Source organism: Lissotriton helveticus, chromosome 4_1 (assembly GCF_964261635.1).
Source record: "Lissotriton helveticus chromosome 4_1, aLisHel1.1, whole genome shotgun sequence".
Classification (NCBI taxonomy): Eukaryota; Metazoa; Chordata; class Amphibia; order Caudata; family Salamandridae; genus Lissotriton; species Lissotriton helveticus.
In genome coordinates this window covers 1,434,972,312-1,434,992,542 of record NC_136063.1, presented here as the reverse complement: position 1 = coordinate 1,434,992,542, position 20,231 = coordinate 1,434,972,312, and the positions used below count along the sequence as shown (strand labels likewise).

The 20,231-nt window shown below is 41.5% G+C and overlaps 1 protein-coding gene across 1 annotated transcript in view; it reads left to right on the top strand.

Moving 5' to 3' along the window:
• Nucleotides 1–20,231, top strand: part of CD83 (CD83 molecule) — a 98,122-nt gene that overhangs the window by 19,030 nt on the left and 58,861 nt on the right. Inside the window, exons 3-4 of the mRNA XM_078685807.1 lie at nucleotides 1,388–1,613; nucleotides 13,227–13,333. Coding sequence (XP_078541933.1) covers nucleotides 1,388–1,613; nucleotides 13,227–13,333 — 333 coding nt within the window. The remainder of the gene's footprint in view (nucleotides 1–1,387; nucleotides 1,614–13,226; nucleotides 13,334–20,231) is intronic.

The window sequence follows — 20,231 nt, the reverse complement described above, 5'->3', positions numbered from 1 at the left end:
TGAGTTTCTAGCCCACAGTACTTCCCCTGAGTAATCCTTGGTCTGCTGTGTCTTGCTATTATGAAATTCAAGTGCTAAACGTAGTCCTTTGGGTTCTGCAGTAAGTCGGCCAAAGCCTAAATAATCCAGTTGTTACAGTTGGGACCTGATACCTTCTGACTGACAAAGAACCCTCCAATCAAAATTTCTCACACATTTGAGGAAGAAACAACCTGATTTGTGATCCATCTAGGGCATTCTTGTATATAGGCTCCATTGGCTGGGGCTATCCGATGCATACAGGAATTATTCTCTGCTGAACTATATAAAGAGCATATGCTTGCAGAGCTGCATAGACGTAGAGCTGTTTGGGTTCTCTCTAGCAGTCTCTACACTAAAACAGTTACTTATAATGCCAGGTTTCTTTACACACAATAAAAGTTCTTGCATAGGTCCTCTCTTATCCCCTATTATACTGAATAAGAATAAGCCTGGCTGAAAACATGGCTGTCCAAGGTACCCTGCTAGAGGCGCTGATATCCTACTTATGATATTGCTGTCCTCTCTGGAGAGGGTCTTGGCTTGAATGTGGGAAGCAGCAGGTGGAACACTATTGGCAAAGCTGAAACACTGTGGTAGGGCTGCACCTGGGATCCAAGAAAGGAATTACACGATATAGGACATTGCTCCTTGCGAGGAGATGAACACTTGCTACAGAATAGGGTCCATCCCTTGACTGCTGGATGCAAGACGTGATTCAGTGGTTACTAGCAGCAGGACTCCGTATGGTTAAGGTGAGAACAGATGACAGGGTCACTGAAGAAATTAGAGATGGGAGGAAAATAAATGTCCAGACAGCCAATGGCGAGTGTTAAAGGTTAAATGTTACGTGTAAGCCTAACAGTCTGGACTAGCAATGTCGTACCGTCGACCTCACCCCCCAAAAAAAACAAGGCTGCGACTAACCATACCAATGTTAATCTTTATGTTTGTCATTATATGTAACCTGTAAATACCAATAAAAAATTATTTAAAAAAATTATTACATGATCGCATCGATCTGTCCCTGTGATGCACCTCTTAACAGGCAAAAAAGAATGCGATGTTACACTTGTATTGCTTGGTAAACTCGACCCCGATTATTAAAACTATTGCTGTATGTCATTCTTCCTAGTAACCTCATGTACTGTCTGCGGACATGTAACCTCAAGCACGTTGTCTACCGACACATTCTGCCTGTATCGTTTGTGTTAATATAAATAATAAAACCTTTTTTTAAAATATAAAATATTCTTGCTTATAATCCAAATGTATTTTTACTGGACCTGATTGTGTAGCAATCAAATGAACAGTTTGCTTTCTTTGTACAGTGATCGAATGACCATCAGTTGTATATCGTTATTTTTAGGTCAGTAAAAACATGGAAACTATGAATGTGATTACAAGGAAAAATCTACGGAATGGTGCCATCTTTCCCGAAGACGACCAAGAGCTCGTGCAGGTTTTAAATGACACGTGCTGGTCTTTGAGGATCAGGAACACCACTCCTACACACAGTGGAGTCTACTGCTGTTACCTGAGGGCACCGCTAGGGGAAATAAACCGAAAAACAACCATCGAATTGAAAGTAACTGGTAATGGTCATTTTAATGCTAGACAGTGCATTTATTTTTAAGTGTTGTTTGGATTTACACACTGCTTGAACCATCAGGTTGTGCTTTTCATGCAAGCGAAAACATATTTTGAAATCAGAATGAGTGGAGTTTTTTTATTTAGCCAAGGAGGAGGAACTGGCCATTACTTAGAACCTCATTTAGAGATTTGTGGAGCGGATGCACTGCTGTAAGTCTGTTTATGGTTTAAATCTTTTTATTATTCACATGTCTCAAGAGCTTAGAAGTACATGTTGCATGCGGTTTACTCACCGCTTCTTTTATGCCGTAAATCTCAACAGTGAGCAACGCAGCATTCTTCGCGTGATTTTAATATACAGTACAAAATGAAATAGTTAAGCACACACCAAAACTCCCCTTCCTCTCTCCCTCCCCCTGTACTCCTGCAATAGACCTCATGTATGTCGACAGCATAGAGGTGAGTCTGTTCTATGTGCCTTCTATCTGCAGTGAAATCTACTCCACTTCGGTTAATCGAAGGATGCGGAGGTCCTTAGGACAAGTGATTTCCCTAAATTTCGTAGACAAGAGGGTAAGAAATGGTCTCAAATCTCTCCGTAAGTGGACTTTGTGGTTGTGAGGGTGGCAGTCAACTGTTCCATCCCTAGACGGAACCATAATCTGTGAAGCCAACCTAGGTGTGTGGGTGTGGTGTGGGTCCCCCAATGGGAGAGAATATCATGGAGAGCGACGCCAAGTGCTAGTATCATTTGTCTCCCTTTGTGAGATTTGAGTGAATAAATTAATGGCTTAGGCACTCCCTAAACCACATAATCTGTGTGTCGAATGGTGTATCGACCTCATCCAGTATCCGGGCCCAATAAGATGTCAAGCTTGGACAGTCCCAGAACAAGTGTAGAAGGGTGCCATCTGCTCCGCAGCCTCGCCAGCAAGTTGGGCTGTGCTCCGGATTACCTCTGTTGAGATGCACTGGAGGTGAGTACCAATAAGTAGTTATCTTGGTGGCCGCATTGATACTGGATGTATTGCGGGCTGTGTGTCTAGCCCTGTAATAGATCTCCCCCATTCCTTGTCCGATAGTTCTCTCCCCCGCTCTGTTGCCCAACGCCTTTGACTGGGTGTAAGTCTGTTTAGAGTATAAGGAAGAGCCAATTTTACTCCACTGGAGCATTTGCTGGCTCTACCAATGTAATTTTCTGATCTAGTGGCCTGCATGACAAGGGACTGCCTGATCACAGTGATGGTTGTCCCGCCCTACTGTGGGGGGGTTAACCATCACTGATTTTCTTGGCCGCCGTGTTGACTCTGTCTCATATGGTGGACATTGGAAGGGAAAATTGGCTCCATTATTCCGGGAAAAAACAAACTGTGTATCAGGCCTCTTGTCCTAACCTCCGCCTTGGCATTCGCTTCTCTGGTGGACCGCAGATGGTCCACCAGTTTAAAAGAAGTCCTTAGTCCTAGAATATTTTTTTCAGAGGTGCTCGGATTCTATTGTGAGCCTCCTACTGTGGATATATGTACTTTTATAGAAAGAGAAATCTGCACTCTGAAAGTAATGTCCAAAATGTACATTGTCATTTTGTAAAAAAAAAAAAAACGCCTATTTGTAATTATGGTCAGTGATTCTAGTGTAATCAGTATAGCAGCTCATTCAATACATAAGAATGCAGAATTCATTAACCTCATCAACTTTAAAAATATGTTTTGAAATTTGTAACGCATGTTGCATCGAGCTGTCATCCAAGTTTTAAAAATGTTAATTGGGATTTCTTTTTTGTTTTCTTAAAGCTGGGTTAATTTAAAAAACATCATTCCAAATGCCCAATTTCTTTACCAGTTCGTCTTTACTAATTACATTCACAGTGTGTGAATTGTAACTGAATGTGACTTTGGGCATGGAAGAAAAGGAAACATGGAGAAGTTATGCTAAGCTTAGTAATCAGGCGTTTTCAATCCACTTTCTGAACTTGTTTCGGACTGCAATATACAAATTACTTCAAATGGTACAGAGAGAAGAATGAGGGCAGGAACGGTAAACCACCGAAACAGCATGAAGATAATATTAGATTATTGCACAGAGCTTCAATCATAATTGCTAAATCTGCCCAAGATACTGGCTGCTGAAGACCTGAACAAAGTTACAATGGGACAGCAAGAACACAAATTAAGCTCTGTCAGATGGGCAAGTGAAAGATAAGGCAATTCTACAGATACACATAGAACAGCATCAACTGATAGATCAAGCAAACAGAATGTTCGGTAGACCACAAATAAAGTTCGATATGAAGGTCCTCTGTCAGCTTTTAAATCCCTCACATGCCAGCAATCATGCAATAATTAACAGGAGGACAAAATAAAAAATAAAACAAATAATAAATCGAGATGACATTACATTGTTGAAGGTTTACCTTTTCTGCATTCTGACATGGAGTCAGATAAAAGCTAGGGGGGTATTGCCTCTCATTCTAAGTGGCCCGGTGGGCTGCGCTAATTAACACAGAGTTCAGTCCTGCAAAATGGGGCGTAACCTGTGGGTTTTAGTGTTTACTGCACCAAAATCCACGTCTTCTGATTTTTTGGGTGTTTCTCTCAGGCTGTTTTAATTGGCTTGACCTGCCAAATTTTAGCTCCCGGGGTCGATAAACTCTGACAAACATAATTGCAGCCCACGCACAAGCATGTGTTAGCGCTGGAGCCGCAATTTACTGAGACACGTGTAATGAAGAGTTTAGCCCTTAGTCACCAAGATTTTTCTGTGTGTGGGCATGACTAAGGGCCTCATTTAAAGTTCAGTGGATCAGGTGGAATGCCATAAACTGATAGGCTAGCCCTCCAGCCCTGCCAAACCAGCTCCTTCGCTTTGTTTAAAGTCGTGTAAACTACTGTTAGCACAGCCTTCCCTGGCTTAGTAGGCATATAACGTGCAATTTGTCTCACCATACTTTGCCCCCCTTTTGCCCCCTACAAAAAGGTACCATACAAAGTGGCTGGTCTTCACTGCGTAATCTTTATTAATTCTCTCAGATAACGCCCTCTTTATTTGTTGATACCTTGTCAACATTAGACCAACTTTATTAAAACAATCCAACACACATTGATAAACACAGGGTCGTGCAGTATTAATTTGCACCACAGGTTACAATTGTATTTACAATTCAGGATCTCCAGATCCACCCTGGATGTGGGTTGTACCAGCAGGCCACAACCCACCTCCATTGCTTCCAATCCATTCCAGTTAACTACCCGTCGTCTACCCCCTACCACGGGTTCACAATGACTGTCTCCCTCCCACCCCCTTTCAGGGCATGACGACCGTCACTCATTTTCCATAACTGTTTTCACCATGCAAAAATGGGCAAGGAAAATGTTAAATAGCCACCATGTACAGGGTAAAAGCCCCCTAAATATAAAGGCTGATTAATTTTGATCAGACAAAACAAACTTCGGCTTTGAGACTTTGTTTTCTGTGAACAAAATAGTTTGCTAAGCATCACTGTAAACATGGCACCCACTCGTAAATCTTCAGTATTGTGAAGAACGCTACCATGGAAGTGGCCTTCTTCACAGCATAGAGATACCTGCTGGACACATAGGGATCTCTAAATATGGTGGGCGGTCTTCCTGCATGGTGGCGGCAGTGCCAGGATCTAAATATGGGCCATAGGCCTCCACTGTGAATTGCTGGAACGGAATCTCTATGTGGTCCAGTCGTTCCGCACTCAAAAAATCTGTGTCCATAAAGACTTGACCAGTTTTACAAGGTGTGGATCTGGGGCAGGGGCTGTAGGTCAGAGATATACAGCACAGCTCCTGCCCACCCACTCAGGCATAAAGAGGGGAGCAGACCGTATTCCTCCCCAGATAGCCTACAGCCTCCCCACCCACCAAACACTCTCCAGCTATGTATTCCAGATTCTCCACCCCGCCTGTCGCCCCTACCAATATTCATCGCCTGTACCTTGCAGCTGGTGAATATTTGCATCAAAGACCTTAAAAACAATGAAAACCTGAATAAAGGACCCACTAGTCCCCGATCAACAGGTTATCTGTGGACTCTAACTTGTGATGCCTGTGATTTCATGGGGAGATAATAAGGAACTTGTAATTGAGGCTCAGTCTTGACTTGTGGCTTACACCTACGATTCCTGGAGAAACCCAAAACTCTGGGACTAAAGGTTCATGGATGGGCCTAGGGTGTTTGATTACACAGACACCATTTGATCAATCAGATGTTTTTTTTTAATCCGTGGCTACTGGTGTCCAGTAACACATTGACACCACAATTAAAGGTTTCTAAAGAATCACCTCCTGATTCAACATCAGTGAAGTTCTAGAATATATATACCTATTGGGAATGATAGTCATCTTTCTGAGATGATGATATGCATGCACAAACATATAGGGGCTGATTATGATGGCGGACGGATCGTCACCACAGGCCCAGCGGTGGCGATCCGCCCGCCATCCAACCTGATTTACCCACCGCCAGATTACAATGGCGGTGGGTAACGCTGCAGACGGAAAGTCCGTCTGCCGCTTTTCCGCCGGTCGGCAATCATTCCGTTTGCCAGCCGAGCGGAATTGGGCCACTAATATGGTGGGGGTGCCTACAGGCACCGGCAGCCATATTTGGATGCTAGAATGTAATTGCCTTTCCATGGCAGTATCGCCACCATAGAAAGGCTGGCGGAGATTTGCTATGGGGGCCCGTTGCGGGCCCCCGGGGTGTTGGGGTGCACTTGGAGGGTACCCAGGGTACCCCCCTCCATTTCCATGCACAAGGTGGCAGGCATCGCGCAGTGCCTGCCACGTTATGCATGGAAATGCACAACATGGCAATTTGGCATTGCGGCGGGTGCTGCTGTAAGCAGCACCCGCCTCAATGTTAAACTGCGGAATGCGACCGCCAGGAATGGGGACGCATCCTAATTCGCGGTGCGGGACCGCCGCATCTCCGGCGGACGGTCCCAACACCGCGGGGATGTCCGACCACAATCCTAATCACCCCCTAAGTTTCAATTACTAATCTGTTGAAAAAAACACTAATTGGTAATGATCGTATAATGAATCTTCTAATGGTGACCTTAAAACAACTTGAGTAGAAATATGATGGAGTCCAGAAAGGAAAGCAAAATGAAAGTACTTTTGGTATAGTATATGTTACTTCCAAATGTTAATCAAACACTTAGGCTTTTCAAAAAGAGCAATACAAGTAGCAGTACCAAGAAATGCAAATAGAGCCTCTGACTCTGAAGCAAAAAAGCTCAGGACAAGGAAAATATTTTAACTCCTCATTTAGTTTTATTTAGGAAAAGTGGTGTTATGCTCATTGAATGGTGACTCTAGAACTGATTAATTCAAGTTGCTTGTCAAGGAAGACGCAAGTACAGAAATGCAGAGCAGTAAAAACCACCTGGGATAGTAAGATAGTAAGTATTCCATTTTTCACTGGATAAAGACATTCTCGGTACGAAACAATATAGAGTAAAAACAAGAGAATAAAGAAGGACAAGACAACAGGAATTGGTACAAGGTATTCAAGAAGAAAATGTATCAACTGTAAAGTGGCGAGCGCAAGGTAAGTGGTTTCATGTATTTATTTATTTTACATTCCCTATCCTGTCATTCGTCACTTTCACCCCCAACCCCTGCCCCGCCCCACCCCACCCCGCCTCACCACCCGAATGCGCTTACATGCACGGGCCGCCACTGATTCTCCTGACCCCTGCACAGTGAAGTTAATAAAAGTGTCTGCTTATATGGTCATGCCTATTTAATGGATCTTTGCACCATTCCACTGAATAAGGCAGTAATGCAGGAAAATGGAAAAGGGCTTTCATGGTGCTCCTTTTAAAACGGACTAAAGCCTATCCTAATACATTTACTTATTATCAGCCTCTCTCACATCTTCCTTAGTCATCGAAAATTCTACTTTGAGCTTTTCACAGTTCCCGAGGATAAAAAACCTTGGCATTTGCTCATGCATGGTTTGACTTCTTCATATGATCGATTCAGTTTTAGTCCCAGTCCTAGATAATTTATGGATGATGTTGAACAAAGGTGGCATTATGACATTTGTCCTTCTTGACTTGTCCGCAGATTTGACACTGTTTTTCACTTCATACTTTTGGAAAGATTATTCTTGTTGTGGTGAAAGACTGTACTTCAGCTCGGGATCATTATTTTCTTCAAAGTCATGAGCAATCAGTCGCATTGGCTTTTTTTCTCTTCTTCCCTCACACAGTTACATTTGGCATCCGGCAGCTGTCGCAATTAGCTCTCCCCTTTTGAATGCATATGTTTTCCCTCTGGTGACTTAACCCCTTAAGTGATGAGGCTTCATTGTACTGACCTCACCCCTTTGTTTGATGTTCGCATTTAGGCCTTAATAACTTGTATCCCTCAAACTGTATCCAGGCTAAATCTGTGTCTTTTTGTTCCTGCTTGTTGGAGATTCTAAAAGTACCCAGGGCAACCTCCAAAGGGTACCAATTAAATAGTCATGACGTAGATCTTTTTTTGATGGGGTGGAAATGGAGAAAACTGCTGTGCAAGAAAGTGTATGTTTTTTCCTACAAATGACATGGACAAAAAGACTGATGTGCTAAGATCACCCTCTTTGCGGCTTCCAGGAACAGGCAGAGTTGTTAAAAATACTTTTTTTACCATGAGTTTTCCAATTTTCGAAGAAATAGTTGATTTTTCCTATGTTTATGGTTTCTACCTACTCACAGTTTGTAGTAGCGACAGGTGTGAAACCCACAAAGCTATACATATCTAAAAAGGAAACAAAGTTCTGAATTCAGTAAGGGAGCATTAGTGTAGGTCGCTCATGCTTTTACCAAAAAACACTAATAATGGAAATTAAATAACTAATCAAAATAAGTAACAAAAATACAATAAAGTGAAGTTTTCATCTGTAATTGTTTTGCCTCAATAGCCGATGTACAAAAGTAATATACTGTTAGACTCTTCTGATCAGAGGGATATATATTGTTTGCTGGTTATCCAAAAACGCGCCATATCCAGAGCCAACAACTGAGCTGCAGCCTATAATTATTTTTTATTATATACCAACAATGCATCAATTCATATGGTAAAATCTAATAAATGAAAAATGGGTATGATGGATACCTATGCATTTTTAAATTTGTTCAAGATAATAAGTTTCGGAATAGTGGTTGTTTGTACAACTCTGAGTTTGGGGTTACCCATAATATCACGTGATTCAGACAGCATTTTGCAAAACGTGTTCTTTGTTTCATGTGACAGCTTAGCAAACTTTATTGTTTTTTGTAAAACAAAGACTAATGGCCCTGACATCCCTGGGATTTTTTTCCCTGTATGTGGGGGTTATTTTTATTGTTATCTGTTCAGAACTACCAGGGTTCTCTTGGAGATTCTGAATTGAAAAAAATGTAAATCAGACCGTCTGTTCTTAATAAGGCAGATGGTCTGATGCACCTATACCGACAGCCCCAACTCCTATGGGCCATCGGTGTAAGCTTTCCACCTGTGTTGACACAGCCATCGTACACATGATGTTCCACCGGATGCTAACTATAGCAGGCAATCCGTCAATGTGGTGGACTGGGTACTATAACACAAATGTGGTAGATTGTCCAGTCTGCCAAACTGTAAACCAGGCCCCCATTCTTTAAATATTGTTGGGAAAGACTTTGCTAGAAGCCTAGTGTAATTACCAGCATCATTGTAATAGATCTGGTGTGGTAAGATAATTACTCAGAGTAGTTTGGCCTGAAAAAGAGGGAGGTGTATGTATCTTATTTTGAAAAAAACTCTAAAAAACCAAGCAACTGTAAGGGGTTTTGTCTTAATGCACTCAAAAATTGTTTAAACAGTATTAAAACTGGGTCTCCTCTTGATCCTTTGCCTATTAACATCCTTTGTCAGCTCTCTACCACATCTAAAGGCGTCCTTATCGATCTTCTTAACGCCTCTATGCGGGAGGCCTTGGTACCCCCCGAGTGGAAGCGAGCCATGGTCATCCCTTTGTTGAAAAAGGCCAGAGCAGATCCTTCTGTACTATCTAACTTTAGACCTATATCTCTGCTTCCGGCTTTCTACAAAATTTTGGAGCAACATATCAATACTCAACTGACACAACACATAGATAAAGTTGGCTTTCTTCATTATTCACAATCCGGGTTCAGAGCCAACTTTTCAACTGAAACCACTCTGCTTGGGGTTACTGAGAAACTGTGCCAGCATTTAGATCAAGGGGAAACTGCGGCACTCATTTTATTAGATTTGAGTGGCGCATTCGACACTGTGTCGCATGACATCTTGCTTAACGCCCTTAGGTCTCTTGGGCTGGACGGCACTGCCCTATCCTGGTTTGCTTCATTCCTTGAGGGTCACACTTTTCAAGTCTTTTCTGCTAAGGCACCATCTAAGATCTGCGTATCAGCACATGGAGTCCCACAGGGATCCATTTTAAGCCCCCTACTCTTCAACATCTATGTCAGACCTCTGGCAGAGATTGTGGAAGAGGCGGGTCTTTCCCTATATTCGTATGTGGATGATACGCAGATTGTCTTCTCGCTTTCCACCACTGAAGACGCTACGACATCTGCCCTTCAGTGTGGCCTATGGCAAGTGACAGAGTGGATGCGCCTTACCTTTTTGAAGTTAAATGGGGATAAGACTGAGGTCCTTATCCTGGGCAAGCACAATGACCTATGGGGCCCTCACCATTGGCCTCAGGAAATGGGTTCCTTTCCCCTACCTGTCGCACATGTCCGTAATCTGGGTATCATTATTGATGATAGTCTCTCTATGAGACAACAGGTGGCGAGTGTTGCTGCCATCTCTTTCACGATCTTGAGGTGGCTTCATAAGATCATTTGGATGCTTCCTGCATCAACCCAATGCACGGTAATCCAGGCACTCATCACCTCTCGCCTCGATTACGGCAATGTTCTCTATCTCGGTAGCTGCCAAACGGTACTGTGAAAGCTACAGGTAGTTCAGAACTCTGCAGTACGCCTTCTTTGTCAAGTTCCTAGACAGGCTTCCATCTCACCGAATTTACGTGACCTTCACTGGCTTCGAATTGATCAAAGAATTACATTTAAAACCCTGTGTTACATCTTTAAAATCAAACAAGGTGTGGCACCAGCGTATCTGCAAGAGCTCATCCATCCTTACATTCCTTCTCGTCCCCTGCGCTCTACAGCCCATGGAGACTTCGTGATTCCCAGATTTAAACTTGCAAGAATGGGAGGCCGTTCCTTTTCTTGTCTTGGCCCCAAAATCTGGAATTCTCTTCCGGTGTCTTTGAAAAATGGCCTGTCTTATCTCAGCTTTCGAAGAAATCTTAAAACTTGGCTCTTTTAGTGACTGCTCCTTTTCTAGCAATTTGTGTGTTAGGCGCCGGGAAACCCTTTTTGGGAAGCTGCACGCGTTACAAAACTAATTTAATAATAATATACTTATGACAAATGTGGTTTCTGTCTCAGTTGTTACAAAAAGCTTAGAACCTCTTCTGTTGCATATAGATTCAATGAAGTTTATACTTCATGCCCTGAAGAAATTAATGTACCAATGATGAAGGAGCAATTGTTCTAAATAATGCAAGACAGCTTCACATTTGCTTTTGATCTGAGTTTAAAGCACTCACACCAGTCTTTACTGGTTTGCACATACTGTATGCCAGTTCGAAAGCATTGCCAAGAATTGTTAGAGTATGTCTGACGTTAGTCCTGTCAAATAGGGATTGTACACTTGTATGTTTAGTTAGTGTGAACTGTGAATTGGTGTCCCATTCTTGGTGTGGTGTTTTCCAGAAATGTAGGTTAGCCAGGGATACTAGAATAGAAAACATGCTTGATATGTGAGGAGATACAAATAATTTCCAATAAAACTTCACTGATCTTGAAAAAAATGACACCAAGACAATGAGATCCTTGGAAAAATTTGATGCAGAAAGCTTTTTTGGACATGCAAAGGCTACCTGTTTTAAAAAAAAATATTAATGCCTCAGAAGGGATGCTGGATAAATATGAGGAAATATGTAATGGTTTTCTGGAACATAATGAATGAGTCTAGCACAATCTAGCTGTGTTTGAAATATGTCTAATGCTTCAGAAGTGGATGCTGGATAAAAATGAAACAATGTGGAATCTACATTTTATATATGTGAATCTGACCTGTTCTCTTTTCCTTATGGTATATTTTCTGCTGTATTAACATCACAATCAGTCTTGCCTTGCATTTTTATTTATTTAATTGAAAATACAGGTAAATTGTCTTAGATTTTGTATCCATACACCTAGCGCCCCATTACGATGGCGGGCGGTGGGGATCCGCCCGCCATCCACACTTCAATGACACCCCGCCATATTAGGATGCCTGGTGGGTCCGCGGCGGACGGAAAGACCGTCCGCCGCTTTTCCACTGGTCGACTCGTAGACCGGCGGAAAACATGGTTAATATGGTGGTGTGTCTGCAAAACACCGCCATCCATATTAGCATGCAAGCGGACATGTGCCCTTCCATGGAAAGGCATGTGGTCTTGGCGGGCGGTGCTGTGAGCACTGCCCGCCACAATGCTGGGAATAGGGCATGCCACCGCCATGGTGATGGACGGTCCCGCATTCCCTTACGGTGGCTGGCGGCCACCATCGTAATGGAGCCTCTAATGTCTGTGGTATGGTCACATTTTGTTGCAGTCTCCTGCCCTTTAGTATCTTAAACACTTATTTTAACACCAATGTGTATTTATATTGTTCTTTATGAATGTCACAGAGTAATCAATCTAGTTTTCTTTCTGTATTTGCTCCATGTCTCCTTACACAAAATAAAAAATAAATCTTATCTTCTGCATCTCTTGAAAAATCTGACTCTCCACAGCACACAGAGCACTGTTATTCTCTCTCACACTCCTCAGGGACTTCTTCCAGTCATCTTCAGAGATGCCCATCACATAGCATGGAATGGGCCATAAAATGATTTGCAACATACCTACACAGACAAGTGCAGTTTCCTACTAGACAGACATAGGCCTAAGTTTATCCACAAACCTCTTGTGCAGTGTCAATACCTGAACCAATGGACCGCCATTTTGGGGGTTCATGCTTATTCCCTACCACATTTAAAAAGCATTGGCAAAGCCAATAAGCTGCCCCTATGAGACCAATTAACTGTGCTTATATTGTTTAGCCATGCTGTACAGGGAGGGACAAACACAAGATGTGTAGGCTGAAACAGGGAAAGCCATCCAGTAGAAAGGAAGCAAAGTGGAGTGGCAGTACAGTTAACCAATGGTAATCAGGGGTGGTGGAGTGCTGCACGCTCCTGAATGTTCTTGGTAAGCCCACAGTATGCATTTTGTATGGTCTGGTAGGATCAACCTAAAAATGGCATTCACATAGGAGGCATGGTCTCTAAAATATAAGGCTTATTCGTTTTGTACTGATGGACATGGCAGAAGATACTTGAAGATGTAATCTTGTTTCATTATCATATCTAACACTAAGAAACTGATCAGTGAAATACCTTTGTTGTCTTATATGATTGTCTATATATATGTACATTATAGGTATCCTGTTGCTTACATAGCAAATATATTTATTTTCTATGTTTTAGCCCAAGACACTCAAAGCGATCAAGACAAAAATTCAACCTATCGAAATACTGAAATGTTGGTAATCTTCCTCTTGGTAGTGTCATTGTTGCTTCTGTTTCTGAACTATGTAAGTATCTCCACTTTTTTATTTATATTCTTTTACTTTTCAGTTTGCAGTTATATTTCTTCAGTGATTTACATTTGAAATACATGAAGAATACATTTTTGGGGAGACTGAGAAATATCTTTTAGAGGAACAAGTCGTCTCAGAACTAAAGACTACTTTGAAAATGCCCTATCTTGCAGGAGATGTTTATGGGTTGTTCATTCCTAAAGAGTGGAAACCTCCTGATTTCCCTTTTTTAAATTTCTTGGTAACCAGGAAGGTTCAGTTAACAAAGAGCTGGGTTACTGGGGTACAGTATGCCCTAAGACCCCAACATGATTATATAATGGGGCCTCGTTCTGTATGGCCTGTGTGATATAAGCGATCTTTAAACCACCTCACCACTTTATTGGGAACTTATCTTGACAGCATAAAATGAGCAAAATGTGTTCATTTGAACTGACGTTTGAAATTACCCAAGTCAACGTACGTTGTACAAATGAGAAAATATTCTTGAGTCTTTCCTGCGCAAACCCGGTATGCTATTCTTAATCAAAATGTTATAGATATGCATAACAAAATAACTTCAGTGCCATAGTCAAGCAAACCTATCACTCAGTCACTGGTAATCATTTGTGATCACGTCCTTGCCTTGTCTGGTTCTGGTAACATTCTACCTCCTGATCCATTTGGCTTTGTCTACAACATTTGAAACCCCACACCACACAAGTCTCCTCAGACCAGTTGAAATATGTAGGACTGCAAGTAACTAGCAATCCTCTTCTAATTATTTGTATCCCAGGGCAAAGTACTTCTTAACTGTACCAGCACGATGGCTCAGTGAGTTGAACTCTTGCCACTCCATAGGCAGTGATCTGGATGTCATGCTTTTGGCCAAGTCAGTCTTCCATCCTTCCAATGTCAGAGCTATAAATTGCTGTTAAGGAGACTACTAAAGGTGGCACTGGCTCGTTGTCATGGGAAATTCCGGTCCAACCTTGTTGATAACGAGGGGGTGGGAGTTCCCAGTCACTTGGTATGCCACGCATTTGAAGATGGCCTTCTCCACGAGTTGGCCTAAACCGGGGAACCATAGTTTGTGCCAGAATTGGCATTTGGTCTTCACTACCCCTTGATGTGATCAGTGTGCCAGTTTTAGTGCCTGTATCATAGACTGTTGAGGAGGGCCAACCTTGTCCCTCACATGAGGCACCCCTCCGCTCAGACGGTTAGCTTGTGCCACACATGGTGGAGGGATTAGAGGGCTAACTGCTTCTTCGGTGTAATGGGCAGAGTGGTCTATCTCGAACTCCAATAATGGCTAGTTTGAGGCCGTCATTCTGATCAGTAGCAACTACAACATCAGTGATGGATATAGGGAGCGGTCTGGCTCTCTCTAGCACCAACCTCATGTACTTTTCAGTGCCACGGGCAGCTTCTTCTTCAGCTGGGGGGGGCAGGTCTGGCATGCCGCTAGAGGAAGTCTAACGAGTTGGTCAAGCCTTTCCTTCAATGGGGAAGTGAAACTCTTGGATCTGTAGAATCAATTTTTCAATCCTGAAAGAGGTTTGGAAGTGAAGCCCCTGAAGAGTGGAATAAGTGGTTTATGATCTGGGTGAAAAGGATGCTTATACAGGTAGATGTGAAAATAGCGACACCCCCAGTGTACAGCAAAAGCATCCTTTTCGATTTGTGAATATCTTTGTTCTGTGGCTGTTAGAGATCTGCTTGCATAGGCTAGAGGAGCCCACAACCCGCAGCTTTGGCTTTGTGGCAAGACTGCTCCTAGTCCTGAGGGTGTGGTATCTACTGCCAAGTCTGACTCTTTCTGGTGATCGAAGTAGGCAATAGTCGTTTCGGCAGAAAATGCTCTCTTTGTGTATTGAAGCACTTGTTCACTTCCCCATACCCAAGGGGTGGAGGTTTTGGTGAGCTCTCTCAGGGGTGCAGTGAGGGTCAGCTAAGTCCTGGATGAACAGAGCACAAAGGTGTAGACTTTGACTTTTGTTTCTCTTAATTTGAGGGGTGCTGGCAAGGTCTGATACAGTTTGTGGCCATGAGGTAATCAAGGCCTCAGTGTGAATAAGCAAGTGACAGCAAGTTATCTATGAAGAAACAGGTATCCTCCTGCTTCCACACCATACACATGCTCCATAAGATTTCAGGTGGCTCCCAATCAACACCAGAAGGACCCTCACTCAGGCCCTTGTCACCAGCAGGCTGGACTACCGAAACACTCTCTACATTGAAATCACTGAGCGACTCCTGAAGAGAATACAGACAATACATACCTCAGCGGCAAGAATCATCCTCAACCTCCCCAGTTGGACTCACAACTCTCCACACCTCAAGAAGCTAAGCGGACTTCCGATCCAGAAGAGATGCCAGTTCAAGTTGTTGGCCCACACAGGGAAAGTCCTGCACAACAAAGAACCACCATACATCAAAATGACTTTCAACCAAACACCTGCAATCCACTTCCCTCTTCACCGCAAACTCCCCCATAGATCCACCAAGCCAACAGGGGAGGGTGCTCCTTCTCTCACCTTGCGGCCAAACCCATGAATGTCCTTCCCCTGCACCTTAGGACTGCCTACTCGCTCCAGGAATTCAGGAAAAGACTCAAAACCTGGATATTCGAACAAACAGAACACTGCAAAGCAGCTAGCGACTCCAGGGCCTTGCCTAAAGGGTGATTTGTCGTGCTTTCTATATCCTGATTGGTTGATTGGATAACAGCTGTGATGGCTTGTCCTTGTAGTTGAATGTGACATTTCAGGGTGGTCTGGGCAGGTATCTCCTTTGGTTCTATGACCTGGAAAATGGGGACTGACTTGCTTAGCTCATTGCCATGCATGTGGCGTCCTCCTTGTGTGTCTGATGCAGTTTTGACCGCATGAATGCCTTTATTTTGAGGCTTTATTTTGAGGCTTTGATTGCTTAGGGTAGATTGACAGACTTTTGAAAAGTGGTCTCGTTTTTGGCACAAAGAGCATTTTTTTCCTGATGTAGGGCAGTCTGCATGCTGGTGAAATTGTCCCTCGCATCACCAGCATGGGCAGCTGGTTACTTTTGGTGTCTTGCTTTTCTTTTCGGGGGGCCTCAGCTGACGCGATGAACAGGTTCTGTCTTGATGGGTCTCTGTAGGACGGCTTCCATGTGGTATTCTTTTCCCCGATAGCTCCTTCGATCGTACCAGGGTGAGAATGTCACGCATTGGAATGTTCGGAGCCGTAGAATCTGTTCTCGGAGGGTGTGCAGACAAAATATAGAGTTGGAAATTTCGAACGACAGCAATATCAAGTCCTAAATATCGACAGTGAGAAGTATCAACAGCAAGAATATTGTGGTCAAGAATATCGATTTGAAGGTAAGAAATATATTTATTAAAAACATGTATATATAATAAATATAGAAGTCAATAATATCGTTTGCAAAAATATAGCTGTTTAATATATCTATTTTTTAATTAGTGTAATGTATTTTAGTATATATTTCAAATGTGTGATGTATTTTTTTGCAATAAGTATTGTTTATTTTTTTAATAGATGTGTTCAATTTTTAGTAGTTATCAATTTTATTTTAATTACATTTTGCGTTTTTTAGTTCGGTATTGGGTTGTGGATTTATAGGGAAATAGTGGAATAGGGTGGGAAGTAATTTAATTATAATAAATTAATGATTTTTTTATTCATTGAGATTTTATAGCGTTAACTAAGGGAAGTAATTTATTTTTAATTCATTATTAATTTTTTGTTAATTAATATTAATTAATTGATTGAAAATTAAATATGGAAATTGTGTCATTGATTTCAGGTGCGGGTTGTGGGGTTTATAGGGGTAAAGTGTGGGAAGTAATTTATTTTTAATTAATTCATAATTAGTTGTTAATTATTAATTAATTAATTGAAAATTACATATGGAAATTGTGTGATTATGTTAGGTGCGGGTTGTGGGGTTTATATGGGTAAAGGGTGTGAAGTCATTTATTTTTAATTCATTAATATTTAGTTTTTAAATAATATTATTTTATTAATTGAAAATTAAATATGGGAATTCTGTAATCAATTTTAGGTGTGGGTTGTGGAGATTATACGGGTAAAGGGTGGGAAGTTAATTAATTTGTATGAGTTTAAATGTGTTTTTTAATTAATAATATTTATTTAATTGATAATTAATTTAGTTAATTATGGAAGTACATATTTTTTATTTAGATGTTGATTGTGGGGTGATAGGGTAGGATGTAAATAAAATAAATGTATGTAATAATGTTTTTGTTTATAAATAATTTCTATCTAAAAATATTTGTTTGTTGGAAATATATATATATATATATATATATTAATATAATATTTGTAGTTATTTCTGTTATGTAGTTAAGATTATAGATATTTTGTAACCCCTTCACTGCTAGGCTTCCCCCCCATCCCCCGACCCCACCGGTGCTAAGACTTTTTTTGGCTATTTGGGGTAGTTCGCGCTTAGGCCCCTGTAACTTTTTGACCACATAGGGTATAGACGCCAAATTTGCGTCCTTTCCTTCTAACAGCATGGGGATTCTAAAGGTACCCAGGGTTTGTGGATTACCCTGGACCCATAAATTAGCCAAAATACATCAAAATTTTGTTTTTGGGGGGGATGGGAAAAAAGTGCTGCAAATGAAAGCGTTTTTACCTGCAAATGGTATCAACAAAGGGTTTGTGGGGCTCAAATCACCATTTCCCCAGCTTATAGGAACTGACAGACTTTTGTCAGAAAACCATCATTTTTCACACAGTTCTGGCATTAAACTAGGATATAGCCTATTTTTGCTATTTTTTGTGCTTTCAACCTTCTTCCAGTTAATGGTAGAAATGTGACTGGAAGCAATAATGAATGCTGGAGAGCTATACATTTTAGAAAAGTAGATACAATTCTGAATTCAGCAAGGGGTCATTTGAGTAGATCCTTCAAGGTTTCTTTATAGAAACTAACAGTTGAATATAGGAAAAAGTGAAAATCAGTAAACAAAAACAGCCATTTCTGGCAACGTTTTCACCTGTAACTTCTTCTAATTTTGACAGCTGTTTGAAAGCAATATACCGTTACATCCGCTGGACCTTTCTGGCTATGGGGATATATAGGACTTGTAGGTTCACAAAGAACCTGACGAACCCAGAGCCAATAACTGAGCAGTGTCTTGCAATGGTTTTTTATTATGTACCGGGTATATAGCAATTAATTTGGGAAAATATATACATGGAAAAATCGGTATGAAAGACACCTATGTATTTCTGAAATTGGAACAAAATATAGAGTTTAGAAACAGTAGATATTTGCAAATTTCCAAAATTGTGAGTTCCCATACTAGCATGAGAATTATAGGTACTTTTTCAAAAGGACTTATTTTTTACACATTGTCTTTCATTTGGAAGGCAGAAATGCATCGAAAGTCAATAGGTAATAACAGTTGCTCTACAATTCTGTGTTACCCTAAGTCTCCCGATAAAAATGGTACCTTACTTGTGTGGGTAGGCCTAGTGCCCGCGACAGGAAACAGCCCAAAATGCAACATGGACACACCACATTTTCTCAGTGAAAACTGACCGTTTTTTTGCAAAGTGCCTAGCTGTAGATTCTGAACCCTAGCTCTGCCGGCACCTAGGGAAACCTAGCAAACCTCTTCATTTTTTAAAACTATCCAACACTTTCCCTACTGTTGCACTCATTGGAGTGGGAATAGTAAGGTTTACCCCTCCGTTATCCAACACTTTCCCTACTGTTGCACTCATTGGAGTTGGAAGAGTAATTTTTACCCCTCCGCTATCCAACACTTTCCCTACTGTTGCACTCATTGGAGTGGGATTAGTAATTTTAGCCCTCCACTATCCAACACTTTCCCTATCCCTACTGTTGCACTCATTGGAGTGGGAATAGTAATTTTTACCCCTCCGCTATCCAACACTTTCCCTACTGTTACACTCACTGGAGTGGGAATAGTATTTTTTACCCCTCCACTATCCAACACTTTCCCTACTGTTACACTCACTGGAGTGGGTATACTAATTTTACCCCTCCGCTAGCCAACACTTTCCCTACTGTTGCACTCATTGGAGTGGGAATAGTAATTTTTACCCCTCCACTATCCAACACTTTCCCTAATGTTACACTCTCTGAAGTGGAAATAGTAATTTTTACCCCTCCACTATCCAACACTAGTAACAACACAAGATATGTAAACTATGTTTATAAAGAAACTAAGGATACAATTATGAACATAGTGGTAGCCCCGAGGAATTATACTAATAATACAACCACAGGAAAACTGAGGATTGCTCACAAGAAACACCTAAAAGTCCCAAAATAATTGTCAATGGAACAAGGCGTAGCTGCAAAAGCAAAGCAAGAAGATAGTAGTAGATCACATAAAGAACTAAACATCGCTGTAAATAGTAATAACCCTGGAAAATACGATATGTCTTCATCGATATGGTTACCCAATAATAAAAATAAAGCTGAGGAGGAATCATGTAAAAAGATGGACGATCCAAAGGATAATTCAAATTTGTTAAATCAGGGAATAACAATAAAGCAAGCCACTCTGTCAAGCATTTACGAACACAGGGCTCCAGTGGTAACCAGTAAACCTACTGACACTAACAATTGGAAATCTGATGTAAGGAGAATTACATATGCGGAGAAAGTAAATACAATGTCCTTAACTTGTCATCTAGCAAAAGAAGCGGATGTCTATCGTTCTCTTGCAGTTCCTCAAAATCCTAATCAAACCAGGCAGCAATGTACCGGTGACGGTCAATTATGTATTGCTATCCCTAACCAAGTCACAACTCAGAACAAGAGAACAGAGGATAAAGATACCAGAATAGGGAAAACAACCAAAGACCAGGTAGAACAACAGCTAATATGGTCCCCAGAGTAT